Source organism: Sardina pilchardus, chromosome 16 (genome assembly GCF_963854185.1).
Source record: "Sardina pilchardus chromosome 16, fSarPil1.1, whole genome shotgun sequence".
NCBI classification, from domain to species: domain Eukaryota; kingdom Metazoa; phylum Chordata; class Actinopteri; order Clupeiformes; family Clupeidae; genus Sardina; species Sardina pilchardus.
In genome coordinates, this window is record NC_085009.1 from 17,002,063 (window position 1) to 17,022,625 (window position 20,563).

Consider the following 20,563-nt stretch of genomic DNA (forward strand, 5'->3'; position numbering starts at 1 on the left):
AACGCTAGTTGCGTGCGCAGAGCTGCTGAACCACAAGCGCAGTTGAATATTGCAATATTAAAAAGAATCCAAGTTTAGCGATCATACATGAGACAAAGAGATGTCAATGAGCAGCGACAGACAGAGTAGGCCTAGAAGTTCTACTAATCCACTTAAAAAAATACTTGTGAACTATTTACTGCTGGTAGACTATACGGGTATGACTTACAGTAATGCCTGTCTAACAGATTGGGAAGTGTAAGCTATGTCGTGAAAGAGAAAATACGATTTTAGAGAGGCAAACAAAAGTTAAGGTTGCTTTTGACATAGTATAATGAAGAAAACTGATGCTCTGAATAGTGATTCAGCTGACTCTAAACGTTTTTCTAATAGACGCATTTAACCGCAATTTGGATTACACCTGCTTTCAGAAGGCGGAAGTTTTCAACGCAAAGTAGACGTGCGCTGTTTTCATACATAAGGCGGAATACTTAATCAATCGCTATTAGCACCTCTCCTCCCCTGTACTTGCGCGTTACACCCATTTCCAGCTGATCCGCCCAGGAATTAATATGCATGACACGGAAAAGCGCAAATAGCCATTCTCAGCTCCCACGGCAGGCAGTCTGCGCGTTTCTCTCATTGCGGCGTGTTTGTACATACCATCCCCATGTTTATACGCGCACGTTACGCCTGAAATGGGCGCAAAACGTTAGTACATCTGGCCCTCAGACTGATGTCCCCTACAGAGGACAAAAATGAATGGCCGGGTCTCAGGAGGATATATTCATAAATAGATGAAAATGTTATACAGTATATTAATTTAAGCACAAAAATGTTTTAAAAAAAATAAAAAACTGTGTTGCCTAATAATCCACCAGAGTTGAAATGTAAGCGAACAAGTGCTATACTGATTGTCTTGTAATACCGCATTGTACCATGTGTGGCACTGTCTTAAATACAATGCATGTCAATGGAAGAGTCCTTTGTGGCTGCATTCAAGACAACTTGAATCCAGCATAATCACACATTTAAAAAGCCCTCATGATAGTAACTAGTGAGGTAAATTCTGTCTAATACATTAGCTGTGACTTGGTTGAAACTGGCTAACATGAGAATATGTGACCCTGTAAAGCGGAACCAGTCGTTTCGGTAAAATTTACTAAATTAAGTTATTGTGCTCACGTGAACGGCCATAAACTAAGCTTTCCAACGATATGTATATTGAGGGTATTACACAAACTATCGCTATGATAAGCGCATCAAAAGTTGACATGGTTCTCCTGTCATGATATGCCAGAAGAGGAGAAATCACCATTTTAAGCGGCGCGTGCACAATGGGAATGACATCAAATTTGTTGAATCCTCGCCGGGTTTAATAGTCAAAACATATGTTTTTCCATGAAATGCGTTCACGATATGAAACTGTAGACTGTATACAGTCGAATTATGCGACAACGTGAAATTTAACATTTTAACCCGGAAGTTTGTTATTGTTGATTTTCTCAAAATAACGTTGTGCGCAAAATGACTGATTTCGCTTTGGATGGTCACATATGATAAGGGATACGGCATGGAAAAAGATGACTGACTAAATGAATATATAAAATGTTTGATGTAAATATCTGTCAGTTGCTTCAATTTCTTGCTTCATATAGGAATTGAACGAATCAAGACGGTGATCGCCTTAATGGGCCTTTTCTTCGTCTTATGCATCTCTTCTTATGATTTTGGTCTTGATTAATTCTAAAAAGTACAGAGTAATATAAACAATTCCTGTAGTATCATATCAGCATCCCATGTGTCATTAAAAACTGTTGCATGTCAAGACAATTCAATTCAGTTCAATAATTGTATTATAATTGGCAACATGCTTGTGTATGTGGCATTAACAGAAATGCAATTGAAAACATGGTCCATGTAACACTATTCCATTGAAATGGCAATGGTGTATGATTACAATTTTGGATCTATGTATTACTAAATGCAGCTGTTAGCAAAAATAAAACATAAGTTGCATATCCCTTACCTATCCCAACACCGGAGTAGCCTTTTACCTTGTGAACCATCAGGACTGAGACAAACGTGTTTTGTCCTGTCATTGTCCTCTAGGGTCAGTCTGGATAACAAACAGACACACACAAACATCTAGGCGAAACAATCCACAAACATGTACACAGTAAACACATAGATGAGAAATTAAATTATTATTATTATTACAATTATTCAATACAATTGCATAGCACCAGTAATCAAAAATTGAATTCAATATATGTGGCCTGTGAAAAAGCACTTACATTATTTCAGTCCCACAAGAAGGTTTCCACAGCTCAATGTTGAAGTCCTTTATTTTACGCCGGCTTACACTTTGTGCTTGCATTGGACATTGGCAAAGTGAAGGCACTGGTAAGTTTGTTCAAAAGATCAGATCATTTATGATTTTCACATCAATTCTTGACTTAAAAAAAAATAAAAACATATTCACACATACAATGGGGGTTGTGAGCAAATTCAACTTTTAGGAGTTGAATGCTACATTTAAGAGTTCAACTCAATGCTTGCGACGAGGACAAAAACAAATATCTTTATCCTATAAAACAACAACTATAAAATTAACACAAATGAAATGGTGTTGGGCAGGTGACTTTAAAAGCCTATGGATTTTTGAAAAATATTCAGAGAAAGGTTAATCAATCAATCAGAACAATACATACTATTATTAACCTGTTATCTAGAATTGAAAATAGTGTTTTCACCCCAGAACAAGTGAAATTGGTTTTAGTCTCGTCTTTGGTTACGTTGTTTCCGCTTTAGTTTTCATTCTTTGAACTGTTTCTAATCCCTGCTACGAAGCACATGGTTATAGTCTACCAGATGCTGTCTCTCAGGCTAAAGTTACAGTGTATTTGTGCGTGCGCGCGTACACACACACACACACACACACACACACAAACACAACCCGAAAGAAGATTCCCCTATCAGATGTTCAGAGAATGAAATTGCTCTTCAAAGTCTTTTTCTCAACTTGTGCTAGTCAGAGGATGTTATGTCTGGTGTCTTATCTGGTGAGGTAGACTTGTAATTATCATTTAGCTGGATCTTGGGAATTCCATTAGGAGGAGTGAACACACGTTCTCAAAAAAATATATGACCTAGGAGTCTTTGCTATTCGACTCCACCTTTTTTGTTCAGACAGACTTTTTAATAACAATATATGGTTTATTTTGTTGTTGTAACAATTAGAAACATATTGCTATAGTTGTCATTGTTCTACAAATTCCATAGAAATAACGATTTGAGGAATCATAACAGCTTTCAGAGCTAAATTCAACAGTCTTTCTTGTTATGTTAGTAGCTCCACAAATTATTAATGAAGAGCTAGTTGTCAAGGCTAAACACTTTATAATTCATTTCTATGTAAGCATACAGTATACCTCAGTGTTCATGAAGAATTTACAGTATGTTTACTACCTAATCTTCTAGTAGACCTGGCATCATAGCCTATGAATGGAGAAGGAAAGAAATAGGTAAATAAATGAAAAATAAATGTTTGCACAAGTCAAATTGTATTGATCTTACATAAAAGTAATATTATAGTGTGTCTACTGGGTAACATAGGTACACCTGTTTTGTTTTTTTTTTCATAATTGTTTGAGCCCTATAAGTGTGGGCCCTGGTGAAATTGACGTGGCCCATACATAAGACAAACTATACAGACATCCTAAAGGGATGTCAAAAAACCTCATCAGAAGTAGCCTTCACATGTATGAAATACATGTACTACCCACAACTATTCAAGTTAGAATAAGAAATATATCCTTAATGGTAAACAAATGAACATTTTAGCATTTCACTTTAACAACAACAACAAAAAAATATAGCCGCAAGCGGCGATGGCGGGCCCGAGCACCTGCGGTGCGGAGACCTGTGACATTTCGGAATCTAACAAATCAACATGTGCGTGTTGGTGGGCATGTGCATGAGCAACACACATGCCCATTAAATTTGGTCAATTTTCCTGAATGTATGTGTCAACCACAACAGACAACACGCTAGGTGGCGCTATAGAGTCCCTAAGCCACACCCCAGGCCAGAGCTCTATCTCTGACTATCGATATCAATAACGCACAAGCCCACCAAATTTGGTTCATTTTCGTGAATGTGTGTGTCAACCACAACAGACAATGCACTAGGTGGCGTTATACAGTCCCTAAGACACCCTTGGCCAGAGCGCTGTCTCTGAATAGCTATAGCAATAACACACAAGCCCACCAAATTTGGTTCATTTTCGTGAATGTATGTGTCAACCACAACAGACAATGCGCTAGGTGGCGCTCTAGAGTCCCTAAGCCACACTCTAAGCCAGAGCTCTGTCTCTGACTAGTGGTAGCAATAACACACAAGCCCACTAAATTTGGTTCATTTTCATGAATATATGAGTCAACCACAGTACACAACGCGCTACGTGGCACTATAGAGCCCCTAAGCCACAAACTAGGCCAGAGCTCTATCTCTGTATCCATATTTGTAGTTCAAATTTGAGATGATAACCAGTGTGTTGATATGGTGTACTGTAAATCATGCATCTGTAAGGCTTACATCAATATCTTTGCTTCAGATCATTGAATTCATAAAACCTGTTGCTGTTTTTAATGTGTGTGTGTGTGTGTCTTGATGTAAACAAAACGTAACTAAGTCATGATTGTTTGACTTTTCTGTATTCTGGTTATTACATGCTATTCCAACCAAGCATTTTTGTGAGGATAAGAACCACTTTAGTGGTAAACTGGTCGGGGATTGAACCGGCAACCCTCCAGTCACAAGCCCCAAGCCCTAACCAGTAGGCCACGGCTGCCTCAAGGTGTGTGTGTGTGTGTGTGTGTGTGTGTGTGTGTGTGTGTGTGTGTGTGTGTGTGTGTGTGTGTGTGTGTGTGTGTGTGTGTGTGTGTGTGTGTGTGTGTGTGTGTGTGTGTGTGTGTGTGTGTGTGTGTGTGTGTGTGTGTGTGTGTGTGTGTGTGTGTGTGTGTGTGTGTCTGTGTCTGAGTCTCTGTGTGGAAAGCGGGGGAGGTTAGAGAGACATCCAGCTGGGAGAGAGGGGAGGGGTGGGAAGAACTGTGGGGGGAGGGAAACAGACTAGAGTGGGTGAGCCACAGTGAGGGAGCAAGACCATGCGCGGCTAGGAACAGAGACCTATAAAAACCTAATAAACCTAAATATCTCACTTTCTGTTAACATGGTTGAAATCAAAATTGCAGCATAGGTTAATATGATTATTATTATTCATCAACTCGCTTCAAAATATTTTAGCTAAAACTGTGTCCACCACAATGATTAATGCGCTTTTAAAAAACACAAACAACACCAAATTCAAAACTTTGTATATGATTGTCACTACAAACACACTAACTAATACTCTATTAAATTTCATCCAAATTAGTCACTGTTTTCTGCCTATAACACCAACTTTTTGTTCCTTTTATAAGACACCTAGGTTCAAACCTTCGCCATTTCGATATACTTTTGAAATGCAAAAATCTGTTCGCAATTTCTCTTGGGCAACCCCTCAAGATCATTTTACTGCTAAAATGACATGATTTCGACAAACCGTCTAGGAGAAGTGTTTCAAAATACATGATGTGCAAAAATCAGAAAATCTCACATAATTCAAATTCTTTTAATATTTACTATATAGTTTCAATGTAAAAGTTGTTCGGATTAATACAACACACATGCCCAACAAATTTGGTTCATTTTCGTGCATGTATGTGTCAAACACAACAGAAATCGCTCTAGGTGGCGCTATAGAGTCCCTGAGCCACACCCGTCGCCAGAGCTCTGTCTCTGAGTAGCGACGGTAATTCCACATGTAGCTACCAAATTACAAGAGTTTTGGAGCATGCCAAGTTGGTGAAAAAGGGCCGCACGGGCTAAGAGGAAAAGAGAATAATAAGAATAATAATAATAAGAATAATCTGAGCAAAAACAATAGGGCCTTGCACCTACGGTGCAGCCGCTGCTACAGCGGCCGCACCTCGGTGCTCGGGCCCTAAATATATATATATTTATAAGGACCTGGTGATACTCACCATCTGGCGGTCTAATCTGATCATCTTCAACCTCATAACCTACATGACACAAGATAATATGATCGAGTGCATCTAACCTGTTTCAGGAAACAATTCTATATCGTAAGGTATCGTTACAGACTAACCTGATACAAGTAGGTGTTGGGCAGGCAGCATGGCCACCAGAAGAGTCAGAAGGAGGGCAGCTGGATATGAAGACATCGTGGGAATGAGAGGAGTCTCGAGAATACACACCACCTTCCAGCACCGTCGTCGCGTCGTCTGGTGGACAAGTGTAGCGTGCAAGAGAAAAGGCAGATGGTTGTTTTAATGGAGGAAGTTTACTGTGATACTATCTCAATTTCTTGGATACGAAAACACATTCCCTTAAAGGAAACACACTGTTGCATAAGGCACCATTTAGACACATGGGTGTAACAGATGGTTGGATTCAAGCTTATTTGGCTTCTCTAAATTGAAAAATAATGCATTGATAGAATTTCCTTGACTGAAATATTGACATTTTGAGTTATTCACATTGAGAATCTAGAGTGTCATTATAGCATCAGTTGTTTTCAAACATCAGTACTTTTTGGTTGTTGCCATTGTGTATCAGGTGGAATGTAGATTTGTATAATAAGTACTTAGATTGGTATGTCTGATTTTTTCTGAGGATAAAGTCACCCCGTCCTGGGAGAAACCTCTTCATGTTTTCTGACTGTCACTTTGGGACCCTGAGTAAGATTGCCACAAAAGTGATATGGAACAAAGAAATTATATTGGACAATAACAGACAGGATTGCAAATAGTTTGTCACTGAATTGCACAGTATGTCCCACTTACTGAAAAGCATATTGAATGGGGGATATTACCATAGTGATCAAGGGCCGTTCACACCAGGAATCTACAGTATAGCCTAATGATGACTATTAGCATCCACAGTAACCAATGATAAGGAAAGTCTCTCTGATTTTTATCATCATAAGTGATCCCAAACCATGTTGTTATTGAGTTTATGGGTGTATTTACCAGAACAATACTTTTTTGTCATTATCGTTCTCGTACAATATGGTAGTGTTGTAGTACTACTTCAGTTAGGTCTTGGTCTCAAGACCATTTATTGCTTATCCAGGTCTCGTCTCGGAATTGAAAGCAAAAATATTCGGCCTTGACTCGAGCTCGGCCTACAATAAAGGAATACGCCACAAAAAAATGAAATTAAGCCAGTCTCGATCACCACCAGAGTGAGAACAGTGAAAAAAAAACCGATTAAAATCCGTCCGGGCATTGTCCTGCTTTGGGAGCAGCATTTTTAGCTTTAGCTTAGCACAGTTGCTGTAAGTGAAGGGAGTCAGTTAGCACGTCCTCCAAAAAAAGTGACCGAGACATCTATTTTTTTTCTAAATATATCTTGGGAGACGTGTGTTCAGAACGAGTACAAATCATAATGCAAAATCAAACGAGGCTATTACCTGGACAGACATTTACTTGGATCTATATTCGGCCTCATCACAGACGAAGCACCGCTAAATAGGTGCAAAGTTCTCACGTAGCACTTGAAAACTCCCAACAGGGACGGTTTATAAAGTGAGACGACTCATATGAGGGTCAATTCCGGTTTCCCTGTGACGTAGTGCCACTCCCATTTAGGAGGCAAACGGGAAAAATAAACCTTATCTCGGATTATGACCATTCCCTTAGCCCTACATTCAGCAATGCAAGTAACAAACCCATATTCTACAAGGCACACGTCTTTCTAACATTCCCACATTGAAATCGTATTTTCCAGCGAGATAAATACATAGAAAAATAACTTTGTTCATGACCTGTCCCCCCTGACCTGACCTGTCTCCGCTAATTGCGCAGGCCACCTGTTATCAACGGCACACTGCTTCTGCTGCTTCTACACTGGTCTAAACCGATTACTCGTCACTGATCACGCCTAGATAGGAGGCAGAAGTGGGCACCATTTCATTCCATTGAAAACCCCCTTTATGATTCCTCTTAGTAACTATACGATCTTTGCTCCCAACTTCTAGATTCGACCGGAACTTCACGGGATGGGTTTCAAGTGCTGCTGCATGAGAACTCTGCATCTATCTAGTGGTGCTTCGCCTGTGATGAGGCCGAATATAGTTCCAAGTAAATATCTGCCCAGGTAACAGCTGTTTTGACCTTGTTGGACAAAGTCATTGGGAGCACACCAGTGCCAGCTGGTGTGAAGGTCATGCTCACACTGAGCAAGTTCGGACAGAAGGACCGCTCGCCCCTCAGCTTGAGTGACATTGTCGACCTGACAGAGGTGTTTAACGAGTCAGTCCACGTTGCCATGTCCATTAGGACAAATCCTGTGGGGTGCCTTGGCAATCTTACTCACTTGATGTGGTCGAGGAATGGTTTAGAGAGGGTGGCAGGGAATAGGGGTAGGTTTTTTACCAACCTCTCAATACATGAAGCGGCAAATTTCCAATCAAATCTGGACGCCAGAGCCTTGGACCACGGTCCATTGCTCTATGGAATACTCCAACAGTTATTGGAATGTCCCCTGCTGAACCATGTTCAGCTATACTGCGACTCAACGCGTAGAACCTATGCTCCTGCCCTTTCGAGACATGGGTGGTGAGGGCCTTCACACTGTGACACAGGCTGTTGGGAGGTATCTCGTAGACAACCTTAGTGAGATGAAGTATAGGGCTGAACACGTGGGGGGATACGAGCATGCTTGGAAGGCCTTCCAGCGTGAACTGGCGTTGGAGGAGTTTTTCCATGGCCAGCCCAGGAGTGCTGCAATGTGCCAGTACAGTGCCAGTACAGCGTCAGCCTGGGCACGTCATCCACCAACGCCAATAGCATAACCATGACACGTGGTTTTCTCGGTTTGGCACGACATACTGCAGCCAGTGCTGGGCTGACCCCCACACCCCTGGAGAACTTTGTTGGTTACAACAAACAGAGGGACAGAATCAACTGGCTGTTCCTGTTTGCCGACACGTTTTCGGCTGCCCCAGCAGTTATTGGTCGGGTTAGGGTTAGGGTTAGGTATATAGGGCCACGGCAGGATCAGTCAGACTCCTCATGTAGAAGGAGCACAACATATGCTAAAGTCTTGAAACCCATATATGTTATTTAAAAGTATCAGACGCTTCTTGTGATGACCGGAAGTTGGTCAAAAACCGGAAATACACTTTTAAAAGCCTGTATCTCGAGAACGGAAAGTCGTAGAGACAAAATTCCACCTCTGGCATGTTCTTCGTGGTCGAATTAGTGTGGGCGAATCACATCAGATTAATTCTACGACCTTCCGTTGAGGAGTTACAAATCAAAAACCAATATACTTACCTTTTCTCGAAGTTTTACCGTTTTTCGCTTATATCTCGAGAACCAAAGGTCGTAGAGACTTGAAACCAAGATCCGCCCTCCATCATTTGGCCACTGGCTTTCTAGCAGTATCAGTCATGAGTCTGTGCAAATCTACGAAAATAGCGAACTTTGCGAACGCATATTTCCGAAAATCGTACAATGTCGAGAGTGGCACCATTGGAAAGGCCATGGACGATTTAGTATGGGTAGGATTTGGTTTCAGGTCTCTACGACCTTCGATTCAAGAGTGAAAAAAAAACAAACAATAATACCGGTGCTTAACCTTTTCCTGAAGTTTTACCGTTTTTGGCTTATAACTCGAGAACCAAAGGGCGTAAAGTTTTGTAACCAAGATCCGTCCACTATGACTCGACAACGGGCTTTCCATTGGTACCAGCCACGAGTCTGTACGATGTATGGTTCAGGAGTTATGAATGTATGCATTCGTACGCATATTTCCGAACATCATACAATGTTGAAAGTGGTACCATTGGAAAGGCCTTGGTCGATTTAGTGGGGTAGGACTTGGTTTCAGGTCTCTATGACCTTCCTGTTAGGAGAAACAAATATGCAAAAGTACAAGTTTTCATTAAATATTTGGACTTGAGCATTTATTTTTCTGAAAAAACCCAGAGAGTATAAATAGGGGTGCTGGAGCAAGGCCATTCAGTGCTGCTCAGATCATTGAAGGGAAAGTATGTTTTTTGAGGTGGCTGATGACAATACCAGAAGCCTAATTCCGGTCCCACCCTAGGGCTTACGAGTTCCTCAGGGATGACGAACTCAGACTCGCCTTAATTCCCACCCCCTCACCCCTCCCCCGAGGACCTGGTGTACAAGGCTGACATTGATGGGGTTGTGATTGAGCTGAAAAGCCTGTATACGTTGAATGTTGCTGTTCACCAACTGTTTTTGGGTGATGTGGTCAGGGCGGTGAGTACCTGGCCGTTTTTGAAAAAAACATGTCTGTCCTCAAGACTTCTCCTCGAGGGTTCTAGACGAGTATAGGCATTGCCATGGGGTCAGGGTTGCCTTTGCTGATGGAGAATGGCGGGACAAAAGGATTGAATCTCATCAGTTTCTCAGTGATAGTGTAGCGTGAAATATGACCTTCGACTTTTACAATGCTCTTGTGGTCGATTTTAAATATAAGATAAATATCAGTATAGTGACGAGAAAGCAAAACGTTGTGCAATGTATATCTAGGGTATGAATCAAACAGAACAAAACGTCGACGTGGAGTGGAGAGGGAGCTCCTCTGCCCCTGGGAGCAGAGCCATGTTATGCGCAGGTCAATCAGGCCCAACTTCCAACACCTGCGCACCTTCAGCCACCCAGTCACCTGAACAGACAGACAGAGTTGTAAAAGGGGCGGGGCTGGCGCTGAGCGCACAGACCCGACAGGGTCCTGACACTGCCTTTTTCGATTTTGCATTCTGATTTGTACTCATTTTGAACACATGGCTCCCAAGATATATTTAAAAAGAAGTGCAGATGTCTCGGTCACTTTTTTTGGAGGACGTTCTAACTGACTCCCGTCATTTATAGCAACTGTGCTAAGCTAAAGCTAAAAACGCTGCTCCCAAAGCAGGACAATGCCCGGACGGATTTTAACCGGTTTTTTTTCACTGTTCTAACACTGGGGGTGACCGAGATTGGCTTAATTTCATTTTTGGGTGGCGTATTCCTTTAAAAGTAGGCAGAATCGTAATTTTAGAGTACAACCAAAAGAAATTCCCGACAATAACCATTACCGTTATGATTTTAATTGTCGTAATTACCGCGGTGGATGACCTCGGTGCGGAAAAAACATGTGAGGAATTCTTTCCAGCAACAAAGTAGGTGCAGAGGTATTTGTCATACTGGATCCACTGTGTATTTTCTCAGGTTCACAGGAATGGTTTTCCATTGAATCTACCAAATGTATGGCATGAGTGGCATAACACTTTTGAGCGTTTTATCTTTTTTTACCACTCGTCTGAATGCATACAGCTGCCTGCTGCATTTTGGAAGTTTGTTGTGACAAACAATTGTGGCATCTACAGTAGGCTATATGACAACTTGTGATGGCCATTCATTCACAATATGTCGGGGAAATATTGGAATTGTCAGAAGTTTAGTTTAAACTGTAGCCCATGCTTGTCTCCCATGCCTGTTTCGTTCATCCCAGCACATAGGTCTGTGAGATCCGTTGCTGCCTTCCTGAACTGCTACTGAGCTGCCCTGCAGCGTCAGAGAGCGCTTGGACTTGGACTGTTCAAAAGTACAATGCTACTGTACCACATGTACTGTAGGCCTAACCCGTGAAGAGAAAAATGAACAGTGGTCTCTTTTTTTCCATAGCGGTACACACACACACACACACACACACACACAATATTTCATATGTCATAAAGTTAATGTTAACTACACTTAACAGAATAAAAAAAAAATACAATGAAAAATGGATGAGGGCTACTGTTGACTTTACAAACCTCCTTATTTATGTCACATATGAGCTCACATGTTCTCAGTGGGGTGATATATAAAATTCTAAAATGCTAGATAATCTGCCTGGAACACTTCAACAACCTGGACAGAATTTTCATTGAGGCAAGTTGATTCAAAAAACCCTGTTGATATCCGGTACCATAAAGTTTGGAGACACAAAGTCATTCATGGGATTTTCCTTTATTTAGATACTGTAGTTCTCTGCATTTTAGGACAAAGGGTCACAATGATGAAACATACAATATGTTGTAAGCAAAAAGAAAACAGTGTATAGTCCTTAACTCCATTGAAAACTGAATCGTCTTTGGTTAAAACCACACAAACAAGTTATTATGCTCATGGGGAAATACGTGTCTAAATATAAAATGTCACACACATCTGTAGCTGTCAGCTATGTTTGCTTCCTGTTTCATAATCACATGCTTGAGGGGCTCTGCGTTGAATGCACTTCATCTTTTAGTTTTGGTCTTCCTTAATTCTGGCAGGATTAAAAAGAAAAATGACAAACAAACAAACAAACAAAAAACAAGACAAGTGCCAAAGAGTCATGCTCATGGTACAATTTCTAACAAGACAAGACAAACATGTCAAGTACTTTATCAGTCTGTGCTCTGATGATGACAATAGGGTGCAGTATTGAGGCATATTGAGCAACATGTTGACATGATGATATTGATTTAGCAAGAAAATGCTAACAAAAAAAAACATTTTATGAAGAAGTCAAAGACCACCATGTTATCGATTTTTTTTTACAGATTTGTCAAAACTCAAACCATGTAAAAATGGCACAACCTATAGAATAACTTTATGAAATTGTGACACTGCCGAACGGTATTTGGGCAGTTGTTTTTGTTCTGTAAGTTATCTGGGCTGAGATAAACCTTAGTCTTGCCCAGGGTCAGACTGTGTATGTATGTATGTATCTCTCTCTCTCTCTCTCTCTCTCTCTCTCTCTCTCTCTCTCTCTCTCTCTCTCTCTCTCTCTCTCTCTCTCTCTCTCTCTCTCTCTCTCTCTCTCTCTCTCTCTCTCACTCACTCACACACACACACACACACACACACACACACAGACAGAGAGAGAAAGCAGAACAAAACATCAGCTGAATTAGAACATGTGGCCTGTGGTATGTAAAACTAATTGTACTGTATGCTACTGTGTTACACTACCTCTGTCCCATATCTCAATGTTGAACTCCTTTAGCGTACGTCTTTCTTAAACTTGAAGCTTGCATTAGGCATTTGCTAAATAATGCCTAATGCAGATTTGAGGACAGGTTTAATTTGTAGCAATTCATACATACTGTACTGTAGAGCTCACATGAACTCACTCATGATTTGTAGACACTGACATATATTGATGGACAAATACCTCATGCCCACTTACTCACATAAACCATATTCCCTATTGCCTTGATAGTTGTAATAGGTTTCATTCGATCAGCGTCATAAAGGTTCGCCGCGCCATTTTGTTGACATACCGGTAGCCTAGTTACATAATTGCAACTGAGCCATCAGCTGATAGCCTACTGTAATACCGCATCAGTATTTTGTTGTTGTTGACTGTTGGCAATGGTGTGCTGTATTATACACGGCTGTTCCAATAACAGCAACAAACACCCTGGAGTGCATTTTTATGCTATTCCAGCGGTTAGAAAACTGGAAGGAAAGGAGACAGAGGAGCTGAGCCAGCGCAGGAGAGACTTGTGGCTAGCCAGGATAAATAGGCAAAACTTTCAGCCCACTCCTCACAGCAAAGTTTGTGGGCATCATTTTAGCACAGGTAACGTTAAAGTTAGATATAAGGATTGCTCGATACCGAAACTGGCATAGTGATAGCTCACCTAACCAATAATACAATTGGCATAACATTACATTTTGTTTAGTTGTGCATGGCTGGTGTTGGTAGCGTAGCTCTGCACTTCGTGCTAATTGGTCAAACGTAGGCTAGCCTACAAAACAAACTCCGTGTAGAATTGTTTTAGTAGATACATCCCATTTGTGTAGTGTTCTTGTTAGCTTACATTTTGTAAAATGTATTGAGAAATGTGTTACCTCTTCCTGCCTCAGCTCCAGACCATAACGTTAGTTGGATCTTTTCAGCCTAGGCTCCAAACACTTAAGTCAGCACTCCATTCACTTCTAGGTAGTGAGCGACAAGCAGATGCGAGACAAATCACCGTTTTATTCAATGGTCAATAGTTTAAACAATGCATACGTCTCTTTCACTAACTTTCAGTAGGCTAGACTGAGTCTGCAGCATAGACCGGTCTGCAGCCGCAGCATCTTCTCTTTCCCTCTCTCGATGTGTAGCTAGCTTCCATAGCCACCGGCTCTTCTTATTTGTAGCCACTCGCTCTAGGCTACGAGCACACGCACTTAAAGGAGCCACAGCACTTTTACAAAGTAAACGGTCCCTGTTGTGTGGACCAGACGTTTTTATATATTTTAATTAATTCAATGTATTTAGATTTTGTTCAAACGTTGTAAAACATAGAATTGTGTAAGAGTAAGAGTAAAAGCTGAGACCTCCCATATTGCAAGAGGTTTACAATAGGCCTACTGGTGTGTATTGCTTTTAGGTAAGCCGTCATATCTACATGACAGCACTCATCCTGACTGGGCCCCTTCATTGAAGCTAGAAGGAAAGACAGTTCAGACAGGAAAGGCTGAGAAAGCAGGGAAAGCAGGTGTAATGGCTAGATACAACAGAGTGCAGCAGCGAAGGACACAGGTGGCATCATCTTCAGAGAATGTGGAACAGGAGCAAGACAGCTCAAGGAATGTTGTTGAGGCCAATGACGTAATGGAGACTGTAGAGGAAGACACTTGCACATCTGATGTGTGCTCCAAAATACAGGCGGATCACCAGAGGCTGCTTACTAGCAATATCATACTGAAATGTCAGCTAGCCAGTGAGAAAATGAGCATGGACATACTTAGAGATGATGAGAAGAAGGTCCGATTTTATACAGGTTTACCGAGTTTTGCTACATTAATGGTGCTCTTTCATTTCATCGAAGGGTCCCTTACTGACAGTGTTAAAATTTCACTCACTAAGTTTCAAAAACTTGTGTTGGTACTGATGAGACTCCGTCACAACTTCCCTATACAAGACCTTGCCTACAGATTTGACATTTCACAGTCTACTGTGTCCAAAACCTTTGCTTGTGTCATTCATGTCTTATATGTGAGACTAAAGAAGTTAATCTTTTGGCCAAGCAGAGATGAGCTCTGGAAGTCAATGCCCATAACCTTTCGTCAACATTTTGGGTCAAAAGTAACAGTAATAATCGACTGTTTTGAAGTTTTTATAGAGAGGCCTTCAAGTTTGACGGCACGCAGTCTCACTTGGTCGTCATACAAACACCACAACACGATTAAATACCTCATAGGCATCACACCTCAGGGATCTATTTCTTTCCTATCAAAAGCATGGGGAGGGCGCACCACCGATAAACACATAACTGAAAACTCTGGCTTACTTGACCTACTTACCCCTGGGGATTTTATTTTGGCAGACCGAGGCTTTAATGTACACGATAGTGTGGGCTTAAGATGTGCAAAGGTTGTAACGCCCAGTTACACCCGGGGAAAGTTACAGCTGTCTGCCCCTGAAGTTGAGGCCACCCGCAAAATTGCAAATGTCCGCATACATGTAGAGAGAGTGATAGGATTGGTGCGCAACAAATATGCGATTCTGTCAGAAAAAATTCCAGTCTCCTACCTGGTAACATCAGGATCTGAGATAGCAACTGTAGATAAAATAACTACTGTTTGTTGTTGCCTAACAAACATGTGCCCTTCAGTTGTACCGTTTGATTAAATGAAGGGTATATTAATGTGTAGTTTTGTAGTTGTTTTAATGCTCATCTTACATTTTAGCATTTAAGGCAGTCAGAAATGTTATGGAATTTCATATACATAAATTTACAATATTCTCATACAATAAAAAAACTTGTTACATCAATTTATCATTTTTATGTGTCATACTGTACCATCAAATTTCAGATTTCAGATATAGGCCTACATACTACACAGTACCATTTTCTCCCCTTATTAGGCAAACGTTTCATGTTCATACATGAGAGATGAAACCATCTCTGAAGGCAAGTCACACAGTCACAACGCACCACACGGTCACACACTTTGTATGGTTGCTTGCACACACAGATAATGTCCGATGGGATTGGCTTTGTTCTGCTTTCAGAGGGATCCACTTCAGCTGTGTCAGTTGACATTGTTGATGGACATGGCCTTGAGTAAAGTTTACCCACAAGTTCTGGGAGAATGGCTTTCAGAAAAAGAGCCCTAGATTTGGACTTGATTACTTCCCACAATTCCATATCTGGTTCTATCCTCTCTATGTGAACATCATTTTCTGACCATACAACAAAATCAGCAAACTCCCTATGGCATACAAGCATCTGTGTCTGAACCTGAAAATAGTAGGCATGTGATTGTTTAAGCTGTAATCTGCCCTTAGATTCCTCTAAACAGAAACGGCTATTAACACAATCTTTGAGGGTTATGCTATCATGTGCACACAATGGACATTTGACCTCCACTACACCATCACCACAACAATCACAGTGTACTGTCCCATCAGGTGTGGCACCCATGTAAGGCAGCTCTGGATTTATCACCAAACCACTGGTCTCACATCTGAAATTGGTGTGGGAATCCATCTGCTGACAATAACACCGGAGTGCCTGTTGTTCATGATCACACCCCCAACTGGTTGCTTTACTTGTAAAGACTGTGCTTAGAGGGTAACAGATACTTTTGATGAGGCTTTGTGATGGACTCTCGGGTGGTGTTGAACAAGCAGCTTTCATGCGTGATGCTGTAATTCTTCCAGCCCTAAATCTAAACCAGGGTGTACTTCTGGACTGTTCTCTTGTCTGGAGTTCTATTGTGTCAGCTTGCCTTTGAGTAATGTCTACTGCAATGGTACTACAGTGTCGGAGTAACTGCTCTCTTGTCATAGAAATGCACTGTTCATCAAATAGCTCACTCAGGGGCTGGCCGGTATCGGTGTTTGACACTGGAACATAGAACTCTGCATAGTCTTTGGTGACGGAGAGCAAGGCTGGTTTATCACCTGCAGCATGCAGCTCAGCAAAGAAGGTAACCATCTCAGCATCTGTTGGCTCTAAGACATCAGGTAGCCTTTGTTTGTCCTTGTATTGTGTCAGTTTCCCTTCTGACAGTGCTGTGTCCAGCCTGTGTCTGATCATCGCCTTTGAGTGAAAGTCAATGCTTTCCACTTCAAGGTACTGTTCCTTTGGTTGCCCACTTGGAAGTAACCAATATGCCGGTCTTTCTGTCACAGTTTGGGAGTCACGGAGCAAAACAGCTGCCTTGATGGCGAAAAGAACCGCTCCGACGTGGCTGCATGTCTCGCCTAATCCTGCCATGCAGGTGCAGTGTGCAGCCAAGACAATCCCATCTTTCTGGGCAATAACCCATGGGCGCAGAGGTGCGGCACTTAACTTCTGACTGTGTTTAACCTGTTTTAAGACAAAAACAGATTTGCGATTAAAATTTAAAACAAGATACTTAACTTGATCTTAATTCAGCACACAGTTCTTAAATTACCATAAAAAATGTTACATTAGGTTATTTCTAGTTCAATATCTAATTTCTTGATTACTGTTAGACGTTTTCCCTGCACATCATATTGTCCAGTAGGTGGCAGTGGTGATTTTGCATAGAGGGGAAACTGCTACCCTGACTCTTTAATAAGACTGAAATCGTGAACGGCAGCAGATAGTGAGCTGAAGCTAGGATTTTCCACACTGAGTAAAGAAAGCTATAAATTACATTTCAGAGCTAGTTAAGAGTTTTCTCATCAAACTTATTTCTATTGAAGGAATAACAGTGCAACGAGTCGGAATTACGACAAGGAGTTTATTTGTATTTTTCAACTTTTTCTACATATTCTTTTTTTCACTCGGTGAGTAGTTTACACGTGTGCATCATGTGTGTTAGCTTGCGTGGTGTGCTTGAGTTTCATAGCAAATGCAAAGGTTGAAAAGAAAATGTAAGCTATTACAGATCATAAGAAAGAGTTTAACTCTGAGTTATATTCCCAGACCTGGCAAAGTTTATCGAGAGAGTAGCCTAATTGAATATTGCCCTGCTATGCATGTTATTTATATCTCTTAGGTCAATTTATTTTTTATTTCTAAGAGAGACACTGGTTTCTCAACAAAAACAACATTACGAAACTCGTTTTTTGATAATTGATGTTTAATTAATGCCGACTATGTTCTGAGTGAACTACTTTGGGGTTTTTATTTATTTATTTATCTTGAACGCATATTCAACCAGCTGACATGGGCTAATGTAACAGCAGATGAAAAGGGTCTAAAAAAGTGAAGGTGAGCTGTCAGCTGTGGCATGGCGTAGCCTATGTAGCTGACTACAACTGATACAATGTGACTCCTGTAATGTTATTGGTGTCATAGCTGATGATAGCCTACATCTTTCCAGTGTGTAGTCTTAGTTTACATGGCTATGATTTTCACAAAGCATCAAGTGGTCTCTGTGGGAGAAACAGAAAGAGCCAACGTGAAAGCTTCAGATATGCTAACGTTATCTGACGAGATGATATGCGAACGTTATCAATCAAGTAGCAGCCTAAATGGACGTAGCTTAAGCATAACATACAACATCAAACAAACATTTACATACGTACCTCTGCGATCACCACAATGTTTGATGATATCTTCGTTGGTGGAACAAATGTCAGAAGATCGCCGACCTTTCCAGAGATGAAAAAGTTATAAGATTCAAGCGACTTAAATGCCTTAAGTTCCTGCGAGGTGTATGCTGAGATTGTGTGAACGAGATAATTAAAGATATCTGGATAAGTTATCCCAGGTAGTAAAGACGGATCTTTACTTAAATGTGTCGCTTCTATGAGATATGGGTCCACACCAATCAAGCTTATCTTGTCTATATAACGACGAGAGGAAGCCATGCTCAGCTGATCATTATATGTTGATCAACTTCTACCGGTAGAACTATGTCAACAAAATGCGTTATCAGCTGACGGCTCATCTGCGGTATGTCAACAAAATGGCGGGGCGAACCTTTATGACGCTGATCGAATGAAACCTATAGTATAGTTGTTTTCATTATTTAAAAAAAAATCTTTTACAGAATAATGGTGACAAACACAAAAGAATTGTTACAATTTGATGCAATCTTTGTGCATTCATTCAGTATTATCACCCAGTGGGATCACCTATTTTGAAATTTGACCTGGATACAACAAAGGCTTTTTTTTTTATTGGCTGCTGGGAGACTATTCAGTTTTTGATTGCCTGGTCAGTGGTTAGACACTTATGAACCCTGCTGAACCCTATGAAAACCACTTGCATGGCTGTGCCTTGTCCATTAATGAGATGTGGACACCTTGGGATCTCTAGTAATTTATCTGTGTAAGAAATACCAGGTCTGGCATATGAGCGTGTGAACTGATCCCATTGCGTGAGACTTGAGAATCTGCGGAGTATTGCCTATAGCTCAAACTGTAGGTCATGATCATGATTACCTTTTCTGATAGACTATAACCATCATTAAGCATTCAGTGAAACACTTGCTAGCCTATTTATAATAACAAATGCTTCATGAAGAATACTCAATATGTACAACAGCTAATTACGGGTGTGATACTGAAAGAACAAAGGAAATGCATTTCAAAACACATGTTTACTTACGAATGCTGGGAGGTCCTACCTCAAAACCTGCCTGGGAAGAGAAATAATCAAATAGGATCAAATAAGATCTAAGTAAATTGTCCCAAAACTACTCTCTTGCAAAATATATCACAAGGGTGAGAGCTTGCACAGTCAACATTCTGAGCAGAAATGTTAGAAAGAACACTGTTGCAACCCTCAAGCAGTCCACACATCTTGTGCTCTCTAATGAACAATGGCAGATGCAGTGCACAAACAGTTGCAAGGACATGGGGCCGGTTTTAAGACGGCAGTTTTCTGTGCAAAGCCCCCCTGGGGAGCATTTCTAGAAGACCACACCAGTTTCCGCTTGAAGGGGAAGTATCGTTGAGTAAGGAAGCAATTAGTCGCTAATTAGAATTGCTTGGGTGGCAGCGCTTACGTGCCTGTTTATTCTTAGCAGGGTTGAGCAAATATGGCACTGAAAAAAAACTGGGAAAACCCTTGTTTTTAGCCTTTAAGATTTTAAAAATTTTATTTATTCTTTTTTTTTTGTTCCATCTCCAAACCAAAGTGGCACATACTGAACCGTTTCTCTGTCTGTGGAATAGGGCTCTCTCAAACGCCACCCTCGCCATCGGCACACAAAGCAAGTCAGTTCATTTCTCTAGTGTCCACCAGGGGGATCCATCAAAGCTGATTTCTAGAACCTTCTTCTACTGTATGCTGTCCAATCATGAACTTTGTTGATAAACTTTGTTTTGTTTTGGCACCTTTTTGTTGGCTTTATAATTGAAGATTGATAAGTGGGAAGTGTCTGGCTGAGTCCATCTAAACATTTTCCCACTGGCTACTGATTGGTGGACCCTGAGCAGAGGCCTGAGTATCAGCCTTGATTTTCGTATTATCAGACTGTAATGAGTTTTTACAGCTTGTGCGCATTCCTCTGTTGCTTTTTAGTTGGTCTGAATATTTCTTTGAATG

At 41.0% G+C, this 20,563-nt stretch overlaps 2 protein-coding genes across 7 annotated transcripts in view; one reads left to right on the top strand and one right to left on the bottom strand.

The window, feature by feature from the left end:
- Window positions 1–20,563, top strand: part of LOC134059422 (uncharacterized) — a 31,222-nt gene that overhangs the window by 3,916 nt on the left and 6,743 nt on the right. The gene's annotated exons all lie outside the window — the stretch shown is intronic.
- On the bottom strand, window positions 762–19,834 carry LOC134059423 (C-X-C motif chemokine 9-like). 6 transcript variants are annotated; one of them, XR_009935050.1, is made up of 7 exons: window positions 19,622–19,834; window positions 6,191–6,326; window positions 6,066–6,104; window positions 3,414–3,480; window positions 2,277–2,382; window positions 2,009–2,098; window positions 762–1,725 (listed from the first exon to the last, which is right to left on the bottom strand). XR_009935050.1 is itself a non-coding variant. In XM_062515815.1 (7 exons), exons 2-7 carry the CDS (start codon window positions 6,264–6,266, stop codon window positions 1,650–1,652), a joined length of 417 nt encoding a protein of 138 aa, XP_062371799.1. In that variant the 5' UTR covers window positions 6,267–6,326; window positions 19,622–19,813; the 3' UTR covers window positions 762–1,649. The 6 variants fall into 6 exon arrangements, 2 of the variants coding, with proteins under 2 accessions (XP_062371799.1, XP_062371800.1); XM_062515815.1 differs by having other exon boundaries at window positions 3,451–3,480; window positions 19,622–19,813; XR_009935052.1 differs by lacking the exon at window positions 6,066–6,104.

Bases quoted from the DNA above. Each gene is read 5' to 3' on its own strand.
- LOC134059423 (XM_062515815.1), bottom strand. From the start codon at position 6,266: ATGTCTTCATATCCAGCTGCCCTCCTTCTGACTCTTCTGGTGGCCATG. The intron at 3,481-6,065 runs GTGAGTATCACC...CTCCATTCATAG, and splicing joins TCAGATTAGACCGCCAGATG to GCTATGATGCCAGGTCTACT. The intron at 2,383-3,450 runs GTAGTAAACATA...CAAACTTACCAG, and splicing joins CAGGTCTACTAGAAGATTAG to TGCCTTCACTTTGCCAATGT.